The sequence below is a fragment of the Oreochromis niloticus genome, linkage group LG10, assembly GCF_001858045.2.
Source record: "Oreochromis niloticus isolate F11D_XX linkage group LG10, O_niloticus_UMD_NMBU, whole genome shotgun sequence".
Taxonomy (NCBI): domain Eukaryota; kingdom Metazoa; phylum Chordata; class Actinopteri; order Cichliformes; family Cichlidae; genus Oreochromis; species Oreochromis niloticus.
This window is the reverse complement of record NC_031975.2, coordinates 12,156,559-12,179,175: the sequence shown is the minus strand read 5'-3', so window position 1 is coordinate 12,179,175 and position 22,617 is coordinate 12,156,559. Positions and strand designations below refer to the sequence as shown.

Here is a 22,617-nt window from a genome sequence, read left to right as displayed (position 1 = left end):
AGGATTAGCTATTTGACATTTATAGTCAGAGAGAACATGCAGTCAGGAGGTTGTCACATTAATCCTTATTGAAAACTGGCAGACGTGGTTTTCCCCCGACACTGTTTGTTTGTTTTTTTGCTTTTGTTTTTTTTCAGTAGGCTAATTCATGATTTATTATCCTCCTGTCAAAGTAAAACAAGTTTTATTTGTACATCCAGGAAGATTTTTTGACTGTATCCAAAAGCTGGTTATGGGGGCGTGGGGGCACAAACCAGCAGTTCTTTAGAAAACCCTCCCTAATTCTCGTGAAAGAATGATGAGACTCCACCTTAAAAAGAAAGTGACTCAGTGTGAAAACAATGCATTCTTAACATTCTGATTTCAACATATATACGCATCGACGATGTTTTCCGTGGTAACACATCCTTTAGACAGAGTAGCTTATTTTACCTATGATGTCTTTAGAAGGGTTTTTTTAGTAAGTAAACACTATTGTTTCGTTTTTTGCTCAATAAAATTGCAACATATGAGAGAGATCTTTTTTCATATCCGTACAACATGGAAAATGTAACACACTTAAATCATTTCAGCAGTTTGTTTTTTATTATCTTTTCAAATCGACGGGAAGGATGGGTTCTAACCGTCTGATTGACTTTATTTTTGTTACTATTTTTATGCCCAAGAAAGCCCCAAGACAATCATGCCAGCGAAAAGGAAAAGCACTGAGCCAAACGATTCAGACAGTGTCATTTAAAGAACAAGGATGTCTGTGTTACCTGATCTTGGCTTAAGTCCAAACACTGTCAGAGTAGTGCTGAAATCAGTGTTGCGCAAACCCTCCTGAGGATAAAACATTCACATCCAATTCAGAATGGGACGCAGCATTAACACTTACGCGATATGTTAAGATAACATTTTCATACCCACCTCAGCGTCTTCGTTGCCACTCGAGTTTTTGCGAGCACTCTGACATTTGTACTGTCAACAAAAGAGATAATTAGATCTTTGTTTCATGCTAACTGTTCATCTCCTGTTCTATTTATGGAAGCAAACCTGGTGTTACATGTTTGTTATTCATTTATGTAAACAGTGACACGCTTATTAAAAGAATGATCGGCATGTGTTTATACATTAAGTGGCTAGTGTGCCTTTAAGTCCCACAAAAATAATGGGGCGAATATCTTGCCTGTGGATACTGTGCTACAACCAGGAATAAACCACCAACATGCCCATTAGTAGATGACCTGCACTACTATGGCGTTATTTTTGTGCCTCTATTCTGAGCGCACGCAAAAAAAAAATTGCAAGTACAAATGTTGCATTTTGGGGAGAAAGAAAGAAAAGTTTAATTTGAGCGAACAAAATTCATTGCTGCGTGCAAGAAATGTACTTCAGTGTTTGCTATTATCCATATTGACACACAATAACAGCCCCTCTCGCTCAGTTGTTGGCATTTGTTCTTGATCAGATCTCTGCTCCGTGTGCTGACAGACATCTGCGGACCTGCTCTCAGTGTATTGCTCCGGCTCTAAACATATCTGCTCCCTGCGCTCCCAGATAGAGCATGCAATTCTCTCTGATAGCACAAAGTACTCTGCAAGTAGATGCAATCTAGAAAGCCCCTGGCCCATCTGCTCACTCAGCATCTGGGAGCGACAGGCATTCTTTTTTCTTTCCAGCAGTCTCCAGAAATCCAAGCCAAGATTATGTTTTGGTCTGTTGGTCGTTGTTTATGAATACGCGTGTGAATGCATGCATTTTTTGTTTTGGGCATGTAGGCATTGCATTTTGTTCTTCACAGGGACTGTTTATCACCTGCATTCATCCAAAGAAACGTGACGGATTTTGAACAAGTGCAAGCACAGAGTACAAGCAGACTACATGCAAGAGAACTTTTGGTGGCGGAAATTTCGTCTCTTGTCTGTAAATTCTACACATCCAAATCCAGAATGTGTTTCAAAGACATTACTGAAGATGCAAAGAGAATCCGGGAATTTGCACAACCTTCAGATAATCTTTTCGTAGATACTTGTTCCGCCTGCGATCTTCATTCTGATTGAGGACAGGTGGGATCTCCGGCCACTTTGGCTCTGAATCGGACTGATCTGTCTTCAGACAGCCATCAAAGGAGCAGGAGGAAGAGGGCTGTAAACACAAGCAGTTAAAATTAATCTAAAAAATTCTCTATAAAATTCTCCGTATCTTACAGGGAAGAATGGGAGGCACAATCGAGAAAAAAAACACACAAGCCTGGAGAACCGGGCATGAATGAAACACAGTATGTTTGCTTTAAAGAAAGTAAGTTGGTACCTGCCCACTCAGCACTGACGCTCCACTGCTTCCTTCATCTAAAGAGGCACTGATATAACAACACAATAACATCACAAGCTTTTGTTTGACATTCAAATACCAGGAAGTTATGTTTTGGGGAATACATGCCACTAACAAAGAGATTAGGGTCAACAAATATTTGGAGACGGGGAGACAAACTGTGCATGACTCACACCACCAGTCACGTTTTGGAAAAGTTGATGCGTTCTAGACCAAATTTGGCTGTTTTGTGTTACTCAAAAATAAATCTGCGTGCATGACTCCTGTATATCTCACGGCTAAGTGTTACTGGAGAACACCACAGAGCTGCCCTGTGATTAACTTGAACAACACTTTGGAAGCTAGTAAACCACGTCTGCTGCAGTTTACTGGCCCCGAACATGTTGAGTTCAGCTTGAAAAATGCGAGAAGCAGCTGCCCATAAAGTGGCACAGTCTGACTTTGAGTACAGTTTGGGTGAAGACCCGTGAGGTGATCTTTGTGTGCAAGTTTCACTAAATCCTAAGCAACACTGTTGATTAGTGATTAGTGCTTCCCATTAGTGAGGAGTAGTGATTTTTGTGGACTCTGGCCAGACTGAGGACTCTATCGCTTAAGCTGCCAGATAAGACAAGAAGTCATAAAGATTTAAATGCGACAACACACAATTTTAAAATAAGCTAAATAATGAAAATTTTAAAGAAATCGGTAGCACAGGAGTAAATCAGGTAACCCTGGGAGCAGTCTGAAAATGGAATAAATAATGAATTTTTAAAAATGTAAAAAAAATAAATAAAAGTAAGGCCACGATAAGTCTTTGAATGATAATGCCAGAAAAAGGAGGTGGGTTTAGATTTAAAGATTTTAGCGCTTTCAGCTTCTCTCAGGAACACCAGCAGAAAATTCCATCAGCAGTCCATGAAAGCTACAGGTTTCCTCCCCAAATGGCAGATTCGCACACAAGGAACGAGAGGGCATACTGCTTCGCACGCTTGTAAGCATGTGAAACGTACTGGAGTGACACAATGAAGTATTAAAACAACAAGCAGAGAGGATTTAAGATAAACACAGAAACAGACAGTCGACGCAGGGGCGGGTAATAATGCGCTTTCTTAGCAAACGTGAGTTATTTTATCTACAAAAATTACATCTCTCTAGTTTTCTTTGGAAGCTGGAGACACACTGGCACAGAACTCACCTGCGAGCAGTCTGAGGTGTGAGCCTCGGTTTGCTGCCGGAGCTTCCAGAGTGACTGAGGAATCTGCAGACGCACACAATTAGCAAACAGACGAACACAAGAACTGTTCAAAGAGGCTGAGATTACATTGCACATGCAGTACATGAAATATTTTTGGACCATGTCACAAAAACACCCCAAAAGCTCAATACACTGAGTCACCAAACATTGAAATTTCACAAATTGGGCAACATGAGATTTTACTGCTTGTTTTACAGAAGAAAACACTGATTCACCCCAAACTGAGTCACAGGAAGTGAGTGCAAAGAATCAAAAATAGCTGCTACTTTATTCTCGTAAGACACCTGTATGTATGAAATGAATTTGAAAAAGCAAACTGTAAACCATGACAACAAAAATCGCTCTACCTGTGTGCCCGGCCGGTCACTCTCCTCCTGTGAATTAGACTTTCGGCTCTGCAAATTAAGGACCGTCGTCTAAGAAGCCACGCAAACAAGCAGTAGGCAAGTCGGGGGAACAGGAGAAGATCAGGAAAAGGTAAAAGTGGAGAAGAAAAAGTCAGGTAAAGCTGATATGGCTCTGACTTGCAAAGACAAAAGCGGTAAAGTGCAGCAGGTAGAGATGTAGCGTAAAAGCTTGGGCAGGAATGCTGTCGCTGTGGATTTGTTCAATGAGTATACCAGTTCCAAACTGTCCGGTTCACGGAAAATGTAGACTTCGATGCCTGTCTGTTTGCTCTGTCAAACCACTTACAGGACTATTATTTAAACATTCTTTACAGCAGTGCATGTATTAGTCACGGCACATTTTTTATAACTACTTCACAAACGCTGACATCAAACTGATGAAGCTTAGGCAGTAATGCTGCTTCTTTTCAAAAGTCACGCTCAACGACTTTGGAAAGTTATCAAAACATCTGCGTTGCTTTTAAAAGCTCATGATGTAAGCCTACTCTGCAACGCTTTCCTATACAGAAAATTGTTAGAAAGTAATAAATTAATGAGGCCTTTAAGCGGATTTAATAATGCTGTTGGTATTGTAGGCTTGCAGGGAGAAATCGCTGTTAGGCTAACTGCAGAAAGATGTTACATGAACAACACAGATTTAAGCAGCTAAGCAAACGCTGATCTACCACACGGCTACTGTTATGTTACGAGAGTAGACGTGAGGGCCACACACCTGTTCTGCTGCTCCTGCTGCAGAAGCTGGACAGCAATCTTCCTCAGGTCAAGCACTTCCTTCAGCTCATCGTCTTCTTCCTCAGCTAGCTGCTCCTTATCAGAACTGGGAAAAGTTGAGGAACAAAATTACTATCGAGTGACTAATTAGAGATATATCTAGGTATGGGCACACATCCATTTATTTGCTTCTTCTTATCCAATTCAGCTTATCCCAGCTGCCACAGGGCAAAGTGTGCCCCCCCCCGCCCCAAGACTGGTCACCAGTGTGTCGCAGGGCCAGCACATTCACAGACATGTGTGGAATCCCCAGTTAAGCTATTATGTTTGTCTTTGGTTTCAGGCTGAGACATGCAGATGATTAAAGGGGGAAACCTGCTGGCACCACTCGGCATCGAAGTCACTGATAGATGTGAACTTCAATACAATTCAGTAGAAAGCCATCATTCACAACTGATGACAGTCTTTTACATTTTGCAGTGACTCATCAAACTGTGTCATCAGCTAACACGTCATTTCCAAAGAGGTCTCCTTGGTAGTACATGCACAAAAAAAAAAAAATACAAAATGTGTTTTTGTGTGTGCTGAACCGGCACTTGGCAGAACTCTGCCAAACCAAACACAAGCGTGGCCGCCACTTGCGATAAGGAACAAACTGAAAGTTTTTTTTCTGTTCTCTCACGCCGCCCTTCACGCCGTTTCCTCTGGTTCCCATAAATTGCTGGAGTGGCACACCTGGTCTGTATTAACCACTCATTCGCTCCAGTATAAATACCTAGGTCTTCCCACTCACTTCTCATTAGAGCCGGTGAGCAGTGTGGCAGTCACGCTAAAGCTAACCACTCCTAGTGTTTTCATCTCTTTTATTGGATATTTCTGATTCAGGTTTTTCTTTCAATCCGCTAGCCTTGCGGCACAATGAGCCCAACACCTTGCCTGTCCACTCTCCATATGCCTAACCTCATCACCGGGCTTTTTTCCCAAAAAACACTTTGCTCTGTTGGTCTGTCTGGATCTGATTTGAGTACCAATTAGTACAACCTGTGCCAACTCACACTCCAGCGAGCGAACGTTACCCTAAAAAGTCCAGGGGATGGTGGAAAGTAACAGTATTGCACAAAAAAAACTCACCCTGACTCCTCTTTCCAGCTGTCTTTATCTTTGCTTTGGTGAGACATGTGAAGAACTTTCTCCAGTTCCTGGAACGCACACAGGGACATCACGTCAGGTCACAGGGACCAAGCACACAGCGATAGATATTCTCTCCCAACGTGTCTTCAAAAGATTTCCCACATTCTTCTCGGTTTTCTAGACTGATTGATGAATTCATACCTTTATACAAGACACATGACTGCTTTGCTGCCCATTGCACTCTGACAGAGCAGGATCCTCGTCCGGGTTGGGCTCTATAAAGTCATAGAGATCCTGATCTGATAGAGGGAGGAAGCATCCGCGTTCATCACATGAACTGTCACATTTTTAGGCACTTTATTCAACAACCCCGTGTCTCTGTTATTGCTTTCAAAGGGAATATGTGATACTTATTTTCGGTAACCTTTGCAAGAGTCCATTTTGGAGAGGAGTGACAGGGCGTCGGCACGGGCTGTCTCTGAAACTTGAGAGTGCAGGCTAACGGTGTCATCGTCTGAAGGCTGAAGGAGAGGAAAGGAGAGGAATGGGAAGTCAAGTTTCAAATGCAATCAATTCACCTGAATTATTACTGTTGCTATTTTGGGTATTTAAATGAAACATAGGATTAAAAGGAAAAAAACCACACCTGCAACACGTGACTGTAGCATTTGCCAAGTCACGTTTGCAGCCTTACCAAGCAACCTTAATGAGCAGTTATATTTAGGTATGTACTCAGTTTCTCCATTAATGATCTTTTCAGTTATATTTGTAGTTCTTGGCATGTATCCAGACATCCTTCTGAAAGTATCCTTGTCTCTTATACTGGTTTGGGTCTCGCCGGTTATTCTCCTGTCACAACAGTAAGCTCACACACCGTGTTGCAATGCTATAGCTTACAGGCATAAGGGAGGTTACTCAAGTTTCAGAGGGAAGTCCTTTAAATATGTTATTCAGAACTGCACATTTCCATCTTCCACCTTCTTCTGTCACATCAGTATTTTTCCATTCGGATTTCTGCCGCCTTCACAAAGCTTCACGTGTTGCTGCTGAAAACCAGCCTCCCTGCACACTTGCTTCCCATTATCCAACAGTGCCCCGCAGGTCACATCTTGCCAGTTTGTCTAGTCAGATATTTATATGTTGTTTTACCTAGTGTGCTAACATTTACTTCTGTCTGTATTTTTTTTAAACCACAGCCACTTTATCATGGCAAATGTGCTCTGGCCAAGCTGCTTCTTTTCTGTGCACCTGCATGAGTGCTACTACCAAAGCCTAACACTCTTTCCACTCCTTAGATTTAGCGTGATTAAAAAGTCAACCACCTATATAAACAGCTCATATTATATCAAGAAAATGATATGGGTTACACTTTCGCAGTTATATATCTCAAGATGTGCTCTTTCTTAAGTAGTAAAATTTATTTATTTTCTCACACAAGAGATAATAAAATCGTATTCTACTTTCTGAGGCGTGGCTCACCTATGATGAGTGACAACTCCCTAATATATAAGTCTGTTTAAGCTTTCAAATCCACCCATCACTGACAAGATCTGGGTTCAGAAAAATATAACTCAGCTTGAGGCTCCTAAACAGGAATGCACAAGTCAGTGAGTCACACATGTGTGACACTTGTTTGGACTCTCACCTCTGTTGTAGACAGCCTCTTGTCACCATTGTCACTACCAATTCCAGAGTCAGGACCGTGGTTTTTACTTGGGTAAAAATCTTCCATGCTGAAATTATGCAAAATGATGTAAATTAGACAGCATTAAATAATTAGATAGCATAAATGCAATGCATAGTGTTTTTAACAGAACAGAAGTGATAAATAGATGCATTATGATACAATGATATACTTGATAATAATAATAATAATAATAATACATTTTATTTATAGGCGCCTTTCAGACCCTCAAGGTCACCTTACAGTAGCACGTAATGATAGTTGCACGTAAGTTAGTAAATCTGTCAGTACCTATCTGTTAGTGGTTGCGGTAGGCAACGCTTGCCAAGGGAGGGGAGGTCCAGGGTGTCTGGTTTCTTATCCATCCTACAAGCCTGCATGTTCAGGTACTTAAATATGTGCACTTTGCCTTTAAGACAAATCTGAAACAGATAAACATACACAGTGTGTTCTTGAAGTCACTCCAACCACTACAGAGGGAACTACAAGGAAATCCACGTGGGTGGATGGTTGGATATACAAAAACAACCACTATTTTTCTAAAGACAATCCATAAAGCTCCAATTGTGCTGCACATCTGTTCCCACATATGGGCAAAAGCACCACCATAAAGCAAATCCTCATACCTGTGCCGGTGGAGACTGCATAGGGTTATTGTCTAGGATGATGTGCTGCAGTTGCCTCAGCTTCCCGTAGGCTGGAGGAATCTCTGTGATCTTATTGCAGGAGAAGTCAAGTCGGATGAGAGGCAGGTCAGCCAACTCTGAAAGTACAAATAACAAGAAACTGATGTGCAATGCTTCGACTGCACAGTCATCAGAAATTTGTATGTGCTGTTAGGGTAGATTTTATAAAAAATAGTTTTACAACATCATAAAAACAGAGTCAAGTTCTTGTTTTTGGGCTCTTATCTTAACCCTGAAGCAACCACAATAATTCAGCAAATAAAAAAAGATCATATTTGGATCATATCTGTATCTATAAATATGTTATTATACAATTTTTTTTTCAATTGCTCTGTTTGTCATACCTGTACTCTTTCCATCCATCTATGGCAGATGTTCTAATGTTAAGCTTTTCAAAGGTACTTTAATGTAAAAAAAGGGTTAACTTGACTTGTAATTAAAATGCATTTCATCCTTCAAATTAATGGCAAAATTTTGCTATAGTTTTCACTAGTTTTTACAAGTTTCTCTAACTGCTTTTAAGGGGATTTTTTTTAGTTCATTGTGTTGAACATATGTGATTTTTTAATAAACAGAATTTTATAAATATTATTAATCTGTTAGACCGGTTTATGTCTGACAATATTTTCATGGACCGACCTTTAAGGTGTCGCGGATAAATACAACAAAATAAAACCAGTACCGGTATAGATTTATTCATAACAAAAGACCCAGGGAAACCAAGTTAACAATAAAAACGATAAAAAAATAAAGATTAAAACCCGATAAAAACTCTGAAAACCATAAATTTCACACCCAATCTTTAACTCTCCTGGCCTGGTACCAAACAACTCACGGACCGGTACCGGTCCATGGCCCAGGGGTTGGGGACCGCTGTGTTAGACAACAGCACGGACTGCATGGATTCATGTGCCACACGTAGGAATTGCTCAAGTTGGGCTTGTCAATTCAGGTATCCTTAGTTATTCTGATATATATTACTATAATTTATTATGTTGTCTTCTGCTATGTTTATCTGTGCCAACAGTAACAAGACAGGCAACACCAAACATACACAGCACAGTTGTATCTCTTGGCTGTGACAGACTGGCATAAATGCCAAAATGTCTCAGTGATGTGCAATCAATGCGTCTAAAGTGAAAGAAACGAACAGAGAGCTTCATGATTGATGGATTTACCATCAGGCAGCATGTGAAGACTGTTCTTCCTGATGTTGAGTTCTCTCAAGGCTTGAAGCTTTCCCACTTGAGCGGGCAGTGCCTGGATCTCGTTTGAGCTCACGTCCTGAAATCCAACCCAGCAGGGGGAGACAAAGAGTGAGAAATGGAATTATTAGCGTTCACTCTCTCACCTCTCACACACACATACATATAGAAAATGGGAAATAGGTGCAGGAACTTACTGAGACATGCAAAGAACATAGAAATATAGCATAAAAGGCAAAAGCAGAGTTTGTACAAATCTATGGAGCATGGAAGTCCATATTTAGTATGACCACCTTTATTCTTCACCACAGCCTGAACTCTCTTAGGCAGCTTTCTTGTCATTTCTTTAAGCAGTCCTAAGGCATAGTTCTCCAGGCTTCTTGAAGGACAATCAAAGCTTTTCTTTAGGTTGGATCTCGGCTGTCTTTTGTTCTGTTCTCTGTCATGATCATCTCGCACTGCTGTAGGTAGTCTTTCAGGCCTGTCACATTTTCTTTTGTCATCACTTCGTCCAGTTTTTAAGAACATACTGCACACCATGCTGAGATATGTCAAGTTTTTGCCTAATAGCTTATTGGGAATCACCTTGTTGGTGTAAAAATACAATTTTATGTCTATCGAACTGTGTTATCTGGCATTTTTTATAGATTCAACTAAAGGAATTGGAACAAATGTGTTTTTGTGACAGGCTGCTAGTTAAAAAGTGCCTAAAGACACGATTTAAAATTGATTCTTTGCTAAGTTTTCTGTTACGTGTAGACAGAACACTGGTTCATCCCTTGTGTATGTGCCTCAGGCACTGTACTGTATATAAAGGCTGATGTATACAGACTGCTCACCAGTTCCATTAAGTCTTTGGCCTTGCCAATCTCTTCAGGGATGGACACAAGCTTGTTGTTGCTCACAAGCAAAACCTTCAGGGGAAGGTTGAAAAGGTATTTCGGCAACACTGTCAGAAGATTTCGGCTGCAGAGAAAGACAAAACAATGACCTGGATTTAAAATAGCATACAGAAGCGTGTAACACTGAGACGATGGTGACTGGGAATTGAGTTGCAGCAAAAGAGGAAACATCTCTTTCGCGTGAGGATTTTCACCCTGTAAGTAAGGTGAAAGGGGAACAGGCACTTTTTTGGCATATAACTGAATACCAACATTCACTCCTTTTGTATTCAATTAGAGTCTGAAACAATAATAACAGTATAGTGTTAGCAATGGCTCACCTGATGTCCAGATAAGTCAGCATCTGCAGATTGATAATAGCTTCTGGGATGCACTTAATGCAGTTGTGGTAGAGGTTGAGTGACTCCAGGGGGGCAAACAGACACACTTCTGGGGGGATTTCTGTGAGCCGATTCTTAGACAGATCTGCAAGGAGAAGAAACAGAATACTTGTGTACATAAGCACGCTGGTGACAAACTCATTATAACCCTTTAACATCAGTTATGTGTGCTTTTTGCACGAGAAGCCATTCCCAAAGCCTTGAAAGACTGATCAATACATATCTGTGACAGAGCAGTAGGAAACGTAGCTCTTCATCGAACGCCGGTCTAATATTACACCAGAGTCTTGGGCTTTATAGGTTTGAGTGCTGCTGGTGGGGTCATACGTCAGTATTTCCACCATCGATCTCGCTGGGAGTGGCACGTTAATGGCTTTAGATTTGTATGAATGAGTGGAGAGTGTTGGAACTCATCCTACATCTGTCGTTTTGTTGAAAGACAAGTTAACAACAAAATAAAATAACCATAATTTTTTTTTCTGGGTTGCTTTTTGAAGAGAAGAATCAGGTTTGCTGAGGCACAGAATAATTTATCTAGGATCCTTTATAGGATTTATCTCTTTTTATTAAGAGAACGGTCAAAAGTGAATGAGTTCTATGATCGCGTTTAACTGAAATAAGTCTTTTTATACAAATTCAACATATTTGCAAGTAATGCCATATCAACAATCATGTTATGGTATATAATAGAACAAAACTAGAGTAAACAACCATACTATCAACTGTTAAGGCTGTTAAGGCATGGCAGCATATCACAATGGCTAAATTGTTTTTCATGTTTAAGAGCTTAGTTCACCGTCATACATATTAAAACCCACGCCAACAGTTTAATGTCAAGAGTTTTGCATGTATTTCTTAGTTAAAATATCAACAAAGTTACAAGGAATTCTTCTTAGGAGTCACTATTGTCCCTTGCCAAATTCAATGCCAACCCATCTCAATCCTGCCACGACATGTCACCTACAGTAAAACACCCGGTGCCAACTTCAAGGTGTGGCTGGAAGGGAAAATGAGTATGAGTCACCTTCTGGTAACCACAAATGGCAATAACAACTGTTGACAGTACAGCTAACGTGTGTCCCTTTTTTCCCTAAACTTGTCGAGCTGTCTGTTGTGTCGCCTGACAACGCTGAAGTTAGCTTCTAAATTGGCAGAAGATGAATGTTTAGCACACAGATTTGATAAGTAGGACACTTTCATGTTTGCCAAACATATCTGTACAAACAAATGAGATCAATTTTACCATTTTTATGTAGACCTAATCAGACGAGGCCTTTCTAGCACATCATAGTTGTGTTCAAGATATTTTATGTAAATGCAAAGAGACTGCTAAACGACAAAGCGACAGCAGAAATAGCGGTTAAACACGCTCTGTTTAACCACTGAAGGCAGTTTACTAAAAAAAATCATAGCCGTGCATTAATGAGCTACATGCATGTGCTTTTGTTCTGCAACAGGAACATGAATGTAATCTCTGCTTCAACCCCCCATTTTTATCTGCCTGCTGTAATAAAATATTTAGAATTCATCCCAACAACGTCAAATAAAGGAAGCATACAGATACAGATGCTTAAGCTCATTATGCAGATATCTGTCCTCAGCCAGCATTCAGAATTTGCACCTGTATTCCAAATACTTACTTTGGAAACACATATAAAATAATGTTTATCCTATACACTGCTGGTGGTCTTTGAGGCTCAGTCATCAACATATGTTGAAAGAGGAAAAACAGGAAAGTTCATCCACTGGAACATAAATATGACTATTAAATTTCACTGCTACCTGCCAACAAAATGTAAATGTGCCCTTTGATCAAATGAAGCATAGCTTAACTCTTTATTTTCATTTAAATGTCTTTAGATCATGCCCACATTTCCACTTAAATAATCACTGATAGTAACCCCGTGCACTTTAACCAGAAACACAAGGATCCTTGCAAAGGTTACCTTGCACTGCACTGAATTCCCCGTCAATTACTTATTGATTCAGTGCCTACAAATGATGCGTGTATGTGTCTGCGTGTGTGCTGTTGGTATTCTACTCGTGTTTCAGTGACCTAAATCTGTTAACACATTTACATTATGAGGATATCTGCTACAAAGTAACATAAATCACTACCTATTAAGATTAATGCCTTTTTAAAGGTTGGGCAAATAGTAGTTTAGATCAGAGTAAATTCACAGTAAGTCAAGGTAATGTCCTTTAAATTCTTTGAGAATGGGGACTGCACTGGCACATCACTTTTCTAAAAGCACCTTACACCGCAACCCGAGTCTTACAACTCTGTTTTTCTACCGTACACATGCTCACACACGGATAATACAGCAGGGTTCAGTGTAAGGGTTCAGTATCGTGGCAAGGACATTTCAACATGAGGACAGTAGCAGGGGGTTAGTGGACAACCCGCTCTCCCTCCTGCGTGTCTGTGTGAGTGTGTGTGTCTATGCGTGCATGCGTGAACAATCTTGTCTTGTGAATTATCTCTGGGTGACAAGATAATTAGAGTGAGGAGCTGCTGCTGCAGAGCTCCAGATAAACAGAAGGCTTTCAATTATTCTGTCCCACATAACCAAAGTGCGCTATCCTTTGCTTGGGAAAACCAAACACTGCTGCGCCTCCATCCCCTCATTATGTGAAATTACATATAGGCACCACTATTTATTAAAAAACTGAGCTACAGTATAAAGGTTTTAATAAAACCAAATTCACTTACCTACTATTAAAAGGTTACTGTTTAGTATGAAGGATATCTTGTATTTAAAATGGGAAGTAAGGGCCAGTGCAATGAAACACCTTCTCTACTTTTACTGATTGTTGTTATTAGCTATGAAAAGAAACTGACCTGAATTGTATTGAAATGGCCTGATTTACCTGCATTTTATCATACATACTATATGTTAAACCTTTCGCCCCTTCGGTCAGATTACAAGACATTTTGAGGAGAACAAAACCGCCTGCCTTCAAACAAACTGAAGAATCAACAATAAACTAGATATTTGTTCCATGTCCTTTATATCAGATGTCAGTGTCCTCCGTGATCTTGGTCATTATCACCACTTGTCGGACATTTGATCGCAGCAGTTATTGTCTGCAGGTATAATTCTTGTTTTTGTTGTTGGAGTCCTCGGCCCACATTCAAGATGAGGCCTGGTTAATTAATACCAGAGAAAAGAGAAAGATGCATTTATTACCTACATGCCACTAATACATGAAAAAGCAGATTAGCTTTCTGGTGCTACTAGTGTGATTCCTAATATGGCTTCTCACAATAGCATTTAAACAAAAGTGCCACTAGTTGCAGCAAAAATAGTGACTAGTCAGACTAAAACTAGTCAATTAAAATGACCAAATGTCCAGACAGTGGTTATAGGAAACTAAGGTCAGATAATATGGATTTAAAGCTCAAGCAGCTTTCCACAGATAGGCTCTGACTGTGTAGTTGTATATGGGCTCTGACAGCAGTCAGTAAGCAGAAGTGAGAAGCAGACTATGACACAGTCAGCAGCACAAAGGGAAAAGAAGCCAAAGGGTTAAGGGAAGCAGAAATTACCACATGGGGAAAGACTAAAGCTGAGGTCACAAGGTATACACGCTTTCCATTAAGACTAAACTCTGCCTCTCCCTCAGGCTTGGACCTTGATGCTGTAACCCAGCTGCATATAGTCAATTCCCCCATCTCCCTACACACCCTAATCTGGTCCCACAACTGGGTATTCTGTGTTAGTAGTTGAATCATCTGGGTGATGGGGGAGCTGGGGGGTAGGTGGAGACAGGCTTTATATGCCTGTCTATCTTTTCCCACTTTTCCCTCCTCCAACCTAGACCATGCACCATCTGCAGCGCACAGTGGGTCTTTAATCCACCTGCTTGCTGCCTCAAGCTCCCACAGAACAAGGCCCGCCAGGCAGAGAAGCACTCCACCAAGGCTCCACGGCGCCATCAGGCCATATCATCAATCTATTCATTTGTGTTCGTAGTGCAGATGCTGCTTGGATATGTCCTTCCATGACACAGCAAAATGAATACTAATAGATGTCTTGCTTTCTTCTGGAGCAAACAGTGAGTCTCTGATCAGCAAGAGACTGATTTTGAAGAGGGGATAAAAATAGCTTTAAGTTGCTATTTAGAAATTCAGCTTGTTATCACTAAGTTATTTGTCTCTAAGCTGCAGGAAAATGAGACCATCATACTCTGACTATTTATTGTATTCTGTCAATAATGCCGCAGGATTCAGTTTAATGAAAACATGGAAGGTGCATGTCAAGGAGATGATTAATTGGGGTTAATTAATTTTCACCCTGCAGCAGATGTGACACAGCCACTCTGTCTGTCAGGATTTGGGTGTGGTCCGGTGCTGCGGGTTGGACCGTGCAGATTGCTCTTTGTGAGATTTGGCCTTAGAGATCGGGTAGTCTCTTGATCAGCTGTGTTTGTTCAGCTACTGTGCAGGGCTTGTCTGTGAGAGCTTGTAATCACCGTCAGGCACTAACGCGGTCCAATTGATCCATGAACCGCATCTTTTGATCTCTGCCCAATCCAGATGCTTCAGGATTGGGCATAGACATGCTTCAGCAGCACCCGGTGTTGACAGACACACAGACACATTAAGATGCAAAGACATTAATATAGATATAGATACTATAGATGTACAGAAACGGCTTCTTTCCCTGGACCATTTGATCCCCCACACCCCATCCCTGTCCACCTACCCACCAATCTGAGCCATGGTCTTAGTAACCCTCATCACTGAGGTCACTCACAAAGACTCTACTCAGACCAAGTCCTTTGCAACCTGTTCTCTAATGCAGCACTCCCCAATCCCTGGGCCACGGACTGGTACCGGTCCGTGAGTCGTTTGGTACGGGGCCGCGAGAGTTGAGGCTCAGGCATGAAATTGATGGTTTTCAGGGTTTTTATTGTTATTTTTTAAATTGTTTTTATAATTAACTCGGTTTCCCTGGTCCCTTTCCCGTGTGTCTGCGACACCTTAAAGGCCGGTCTGTGAAAATACTGTCGGACATAAACCGGTCCGTGGCACAAAAAAGGTTGGAGGCCGCTGCTGTAAAGTGAGCCTTTCCCTTGTTTTGCATATATTTCTCCTGTTTGTTAGTTATTCCTGCTGCTTTACTATTTATATTTTTGCCAGCACATTTAGTGTGGAGCACCCAAAATTTTGTTGTACATGTACAGTGACAGTAAAGGTCTATTCTATTCTATTCTATTCTATTCTATTCTATTCTATTCTATGATCATAAGCATTTCAGACATACAAGAGTATTTGATTTTTGTTCAAATTATTTATTTTACATTGAGTGCCTAAGATATTAACCCCTACAATAATTTTTCACTGAGTCTATTACACCAGAAATTAATTGAATGAAATTAAATCACATGTCAAGCATTTGATTCATGTTCCTATTTTTTAAATGAAGAAGCAGACACTCTGGTTGTGTCACACTACACAAATTTGGACACTGCAAATGTCTGATTGGAAAATTCAGACATGCCGCATTGTTCCTGTTAAATTCTAACACATCCTACTTTGAGACGACACTAAAATAGTCACATTCTGTTATATGACACACACGTTTCTAATTTACTGTGGTTATACCTTCATTTGTTGAGCTTTTTGTCAAGCACATACGCCATGCAGATTTCCCAGGCGTAGATAAAGCCTAGCTGCGAACTAAAAGAAAAATTCTGTGAACGTGTCCTTGGTGTCTCGTGCCTTTTTTTAATGTGAATGTCACTTCTGTTGAACGTGTTTGTAACTTCAGTGCTTTTTAAGCTGTTGCTTCACAGAAAAGATTCAATTAGAGACTACCGTTTCATTTTATGATCATTTCACATTCAAGTCTAAATGTTTAACAGCGGCATCATTAATATACAGGCCTGCGTTCTCGTTAACAGGAACATCTATAACCCAGTCTAGGCGTTGGTGAGTAAACGCCTTTTTCTCTGATATTTTTCAAAGACTACCTTCAACTAAAGGACACCAACAATCTTCTCAAAAAGGGATTTAAAAGAAAATTTTATGTTGTGTCTCATATATAAGACATAATTATGGGACGACTCTGCTGCCCGAAGCGCTTGCTGTTCTGCACAGGCTTTCAGGAGAGACAGAGGATGTTTGATTTAACAGAGCACAGAGAATGAGTAGCACTTTTAAAGCCTTTGGGGGGGGAGTCAGCCTGCTTGAACTTTAATGAGCTGTGGCGCTTTCAGTATTTACATTGGTTGATTATTAAGGCAGAGAATGTTTGCTTGATACTTGTGTCCTTGTGGAGGCCGTCCTTCAAGAGTTTAACTTGTAAGGAATGCAGCAGCACCTCGTGAGATTTGCTGTGCGCACAAAGTCCCACAAAATCGAATAAAAAATGCCCAAGTTGCATTTTGGCCACCTGTTTCAAAGACTTCCGGTATCTGAGTGGGTTTTTTGGTTTGTTCTTGGCTTTCAAATTATGCGGACTCTCTTTTTGTGACAAAAACCGCACTCTTTTTTTTCTTTACACGCTTTTTTTCACTTACCTCTTCATTTTGGCCATTAAATATTAGATCAAACTATTCGTGGATGACGGAGTAATTAGCCAGACAGTGAAGTGTTTACAGTGTGATGACAGATTAGGTGCGATCTTCAATTGTGGCACAGACATTAAAAATGGAAGGTAAAACCACAAACTAAATCTAATGCATGTATTGTTGATTATACCATAAATGAGTCGTCACGCTCTCCAAGAAATCCCAATTTGAAATGTCTTTATTAACATTTTTCCTGAGAAGCCACCGAAACAGCTGGTGTAAACTTGGCTGAATATCTGACAATAACGCACACCTGTGAAGGTACGGTGAAGGCACCTCCCGGCGGTGGGGTAATGGCAGGTAGAGGCATGCTGGGGTTATGAACCTGAACATCTGCCCAGATAGATGCACTAACCCGCATGCACTTCTACACAAGTTCGGGGCAGCATTCTCAGCGCTTTCCCTGTGGGAAAACAACCCGACTGGAGACAAACTAGCAGCAGCACACTGCAAACAGACACCCTCGTGTGATGTCAGCTCCCTTTTTGGTTGCTGCTTAGCCGTCAGATGAAGGCGACTCATTAGACACTGCTCCGTATGAATCTCTTCGCTTTCTAAGAGCAGCAACGTGATGTTATCGAAATAGCACTTCTTTATACTTATCACGAGACATATCAAGAGCCACTTCTTCTTTTTTTAAACCCCTTTCAGTATTCAGGTGTAACAAATAATGTAGCTTAACAAGCTGTGTCTTAGTTTACAGAATTGGTACTGTTCAGTGAGGACTGAAAGGGCCAGTGTGAGGCTGCAGCTGCAGCAAAGACTTATAAGAAAAGATGCATTAAAGTTAACTTTAAATTGCAACTGATTTTGACTGAGCCAGCAAAAATGACACCGTTTCTATTTGCAGCAGAGATTGCAATTGATGTAAAGGGTAGCGCCGTGAGGTGTTGATCTCTCTTCGCACATCTGAAAGTGACACTTCCCTTCTGGCACACCTTTAATTTGACAGAGTGAAATGAAGGCGTGAGATACAAGCACGAGGCGTGTAGCATTTACAGCACCTGAATTGCACTGGCACAGAAATATAAACCTTCCCACCTCTTCGAGTTATCATCGCTGTTTTAATGAGCACTCCAGATAATAGAAGCTGTTTCTAAATTTTAAATAAATAAATAAAACTCTTGACAGATGTTTTGACTGAAGTTTAATGGAGCAAAGCTGACTGGTAGAAGAGTAGATCATTACAAAGACGGCCAAACAGTCTGTAAATAGTTCACCCCAAACTTCCTGTTTTGTGGTTTGCCATGAAACATGACTGGCAATCTGTGTAAAACAAAAAGGCCCTGAGCTCCTCTGGGTTATTAATGGTGTGTATTGTTGTAAGTCCTCTTTATTCTGGAGAATTAGCACATATGACTATCAAATGAGGAAATTTCCATAGATCTGGGTGAACAAACCCACTCACAAAACGATTACTAACGACTAAGAACGGCAGAGCAGGATGTAAGAAAATAGTTGGATTATAGCTTAGTACTGGAAGACATGTCTGCTTGTTCAGCAAACCTTTCACCTCCTACCAAGCCCACAAATGATTTTCAGTGGCTGGAGCCCTGTGCATATCATGCTTTTTGCTTTATTTTTGATTCAGTAGTTAAACAAGTCACTTTCAGGAGTGTTCAAATGTCTAGATGTGAAGAGGTTCTGAAATCTTGAAGTAGACATTTTTAACACCCTGGGGGTACGGGTAAGGGTAAGAGCTGCACATGATGACAGATTAACACCAGATGGTCTATGGACACATCAGAGGAGGAGACTATCATTTCTGAGATTTGGCATCTTCCACATGCCCATGTTAATGCTTGAGAATGATAAATAGCAAGCCAGTCTTACCAAAATTACCAAATGTGTGCAAAAAGATGAATATATGTATGTCTACCCTAATTAAACGCACAGCCACTGAAGTCACGCCATTCTCAATAAAACTTATGATCTCACACTGACAGACTGCCGAAAAACGTGACACTAATACTGACCCACTAACTACGGTTAAGGGTGACCCAGAAAAAGATCGCCCAATAAAGACATAGGTTAAAACAGGAATCAGCCTACATGTGAAACCAAAAGTAAACCCTTGTCTTCCTCCTGTCTGGTACATTACACGCTACACTATATGGGCATATACAGCCAAGCAACCAAAGGGGCGTGAGGCTGCCAGCAAGTACCCTGCATCTTTTGTCTGATTGTGCCGAATATGAAAAAAGCCGCGCGCGTGTGTGTGTGTGCCACATGCTCATCACAAATGATATTCACTGAGCAAGAATCACACTATTCGTTGCCGCAGGCTTCATTCGTGTAGTGCTCCAGCTGCCCCGTGCCGAATCAGCTGCAGCTTGGTGTGCAAACCACTGCACAGCGCTTACTTGGGTGCGCCTGCCGTCTCATTCATGTGTCTCGGGGGCGGGGGGGGGGACTGAAAGCTACTGGCGTCGAGCAACACAACAGCGCACTAAACTACAGATATACGAGCCCCGGTGGACAGTAATTACAAGCAGGATGTAGCAAATGTGCATTTACAGAAGTCCGCGGAGTACACGGTATACTCCTATAAATAATGTCACCTACACGTTATTGCGCCTTTATCCACAAAATCGAGATAAAATTCATGCACAATGCGGGCATGCTGCATTCATCCACGAGTACGTGTTTTCTGTTTTTTTTGTTGGTTTACGTTTTGTTTCCTGTAGTCCTCACGCGTGCACAGCAACCCACCTGCTTGTGTTGTATCGGTGAGATCGTAGCTCATCCCCGGGTATTCCCTCAGCTTCCTGCCGCTCAGGTTCAGTATCCCCGAGCACACGGCATCCTCCAGAGCCCGGTCCAGGCTTCGGGCCGTGTGGTGCTGCTGCTGGAACGGTGTGATGCCCGGGCTCCAGTGAGGTCCGGTGGGATAGTGATGGCTTTGTAGAGCGGTGACAGCTCCCACGCCTCCCTGACTGGACGCCATTTTTTAAAAGAAAAAAAAAGAAAAAAAGAAAAGAAAAAGAAAAAAAGAAATTACTCTTACAATAATAACAGCGCACAGCGGCAGTTTCTCCGCCCATGCGCATACACGGTACATTCCCAGCACGGACGCTAGGGGATGGGCTTCTGAGGTATTGGTGCTGCTGCTGCTACTACTGCTGCTGCTGGTGATGATGATGATGATGAGGGGGTATGGTGGCCATTTTGGGCTTTTAACCCTTTTTTTTCTCCATCTGGTAATAAACACCTTTAAACAGGAGACCCAGAATGACACAGGGGGCACAAGCATAGCACATTGATTGGTGCACTGTAGATAGTTATTTAAACAATGTTTAGCGTAATAAGGTTTATTATAACATTGAAATAAAACTTATATATAATTAACATTTCTCTGAAGTACAGCTCTCACCACATTCACTGGATATCACTAATCATCTACTGCTTTACTGCTCCTGGTTGTCTGAACAGTGAGTCAAATAATTATCCTCTTCAGTCATTGTGAAAACTTCTCCACCCGGGTCCTATGGGGCATTCCACTATCCCAGTAATGTCACAGAATGGTGCTAAAGTAAACTGAAGGCTCCCCAGGTTATCCAAAACAACCCTCATTTGTCCTCTCTGACCTCTGCTAGTCACATCTATCTATGATGGCTTTAAAAATACATGTAATTTCATGGGTCAAAGGCAAAATGTGTCTTACCATACGTTGTTGTGCACTGTTTGCAGTTTGAGCGTGGCAAATTGTACCATAACTTTTTCTCTTAAACTCTGGATCTTGAAACCGTATATTATCAATATATTTATATATGTATTTATCATAGCAACAAGATATCATAGGTTGAATGTAGTTCTTTTCATCTGCCCTGTTCTAATGAGGCTAGTAGTCTCTCTAAAACCTAATTAACTATTGCAGGCATAATACTTTTAAAACGACTAAAACAGGCAGAAGTGGTGTTAGCTAATGACAAAGGAAAATAGAAAGATGTGCAATTTTAATAAAAGTTTCCACTTTTTGTATGTTGACATGCTGCAGCTCACGATGGCAGTGGATTATGACCTGAAACTTTTTCATCTAAGGTAGAGATAGGAAGTAGACGACAGCAGGTGTGTGTGGACACTTACTTTACTGCTTCAATTTCCATTTAATATCACATAAGGTTTCAGTTAAACTGTATATTGTGATGTTCATTAATCAAAACTATTCTCTATACATGCACCATGTGAGTAAAACTAGTGGCCTTACAGCTGCAGCCTTTTTTTCCAAATACAATATTTTTGAGGTGTTTCAGTCAAGTTTTAAATTTTAAAGTACTTTTGATTTTTTTTTTTTATTATTTCTTCAAACCGCTGACTTTGGGGACTCTGTTATACTTGTGCTTTTAGATCTCACAGTAGCCTTTGACACATTAGATCACAACATTTAACACCACGTTGGCTGAGGTACTGCCTTTACTGGTTCAAGTCATACCTAACTGACAGATATTTTTCTGTCTCACTTGGTAAATTTTGTTCATCTCCCTCCCATGTGGTGTACCTCAAGGATCCATCCTTGGACCCCTTTCTTTTTTAGTATTTATTTGATGCGCTCTCATTTAACAAACACAATGTCTCATTTCATTTTTATGTAGATGACTGTCAGATTCACGAACCAGTTTTTACCAACCTTGGGGTAAAAATATGCATAAATCTTAAAACTGACTAAATAAATACAGTTTTCAACTTAGGCAATTCTCTAAACTCATGTCTTTAATCACTTTTGTGATTTAGAGAGCTTTACATGCATTTGTGACCACTCACCTTGATTATTGTAATGCACTTTTTGTTGGTATTGATCAGGCCTCATTATTCCACCTACTATTAATCCGGAAACCAGCTGCTCGTCTGCTGACAGGGACACGTAAACATGAACACATTACCTTGGGTCTTGCCTCTTTACGTTGATTGCCTATTTTAGAATTAATAAAAAACATTTTAAGGTGCCTGGCTCCTTCCTACCTGGCATATCTTCAACACATATACACCCCTCAAAGTAGACAACAAGGACCAGTCACTCCTTGAAGTCTGAAAAACACCACGGGGACAAGCTTTTGGTAGTGTGACTCCAAACTGCCACAACAGCAAAGTTGCCCCTCCATATTAGGTTGTACCCAACACTTTAGATTTTAAATCACGTTTAAAAACACACACTTTCTTCAAGGCGAGGTGGCTTCTAATCAGTTTTAGTCAGTTATTTGATTAGTTTTAAATTTTTAATGTATTTTTATTTTAATTTATTGTACATTTTTTTCTTTCTAGTTTTCCATGTTTTATTTATTTTTCCTTTCTGTTTAATATGTGGTTATTGTTTTTTATGGCTATCCTTTAACTGGAAAGCACTTTGGTCAACTATGTTTTAAAGTGCCCTATAAATAAAGCTGG

The 22,617-nt window shown here is 40.7% G+C and overlaps 1 protein-coding gene across 2 annotated transcripts in view; it reads right to left on the bottom strand.

Annotated features, from left to right (window-relative positions):
* The window catches only part of lrch2 (leucine-rich repeats and calponin homology (CH) domain containing 2), a 34,883-nt gene extending 14,535 nt beyond the window's left edge, over positions 1 to 20,348 (bottom strand). Inside the window, exons 1-17 of one of the 2 annotated variants that reach the window (XM_005472094.4) lie at positions 19,948 to 20,348; positions 10,597 to 10,741; positions 10,214 to 10,340; positions 9,348 to 9,453; positions 8,110 to 8,246; positions 7,775 to 7,905; positions 7,445 to 7,532; positions 6,224 to 6,320; positions 6,001 to 6,098; positions 5,800 to 5,867; positions 4,670 to 4,774; positions 3,898 to 3,966; positions 3,491 to 3,553; positions 2,293 to 2,341; positions 1,987 to 2,127; positions 910 to 960; positions 759 to 822 (exon numbers count right to left, since the gene is read on the bottom strand). In XM_005472094.4, coding sequence (XP_005472151.1) covers positions 759 to 822; positions 910 to 960; positions 1,987 to 2,127; positions 2,293 to 2,341; positions 3,491 to 3,553; positions 3,898 to 3,966; positions 4,670 to 4,774; positions 5,800 to 5,867; positions 6,001 to 6,098; positions 6,224 to 6,320; positions 7,445 to 7,532; positions 7,775 to 7,905; positions 8,110 to 8,246; positions 9,348 to 9,453; positions 10,214 to 10,340; positions 10,597 to 10,741; positions 19,948 to 20,182 — 1,774 coding nt within the window. In that variant the 5' untranslated portion in view covers positions 20,183 to 20,348. The remainder of the gene's footprint in view (positions 1 to 758; positions 823 to 909; positions 961 to 1,986; positions 2,128 to 2,292; positions 2,342 to 3,490; positions 3,554 to 3,897; positions 3,967 to 4,669; positions 4,775 to 5,799; positions 5,868 to 6,000; positions 6,099 to 6,223; positions 6,321 to 7,444; positions 7,533 to 7,774; positions 7,906 to 8,109; positions 8,247 to 9,347; positions 9,454 to 10,213; positions 10,341 to 10,596; positions 10,742 to 19,947) is intronic. The other variant, XM_003446785.5, reaches the window with a different exon arrangement.
* Between the last annotated feature and the right edge of the window lie 2,269 nt (positions 20,349 to 22,617).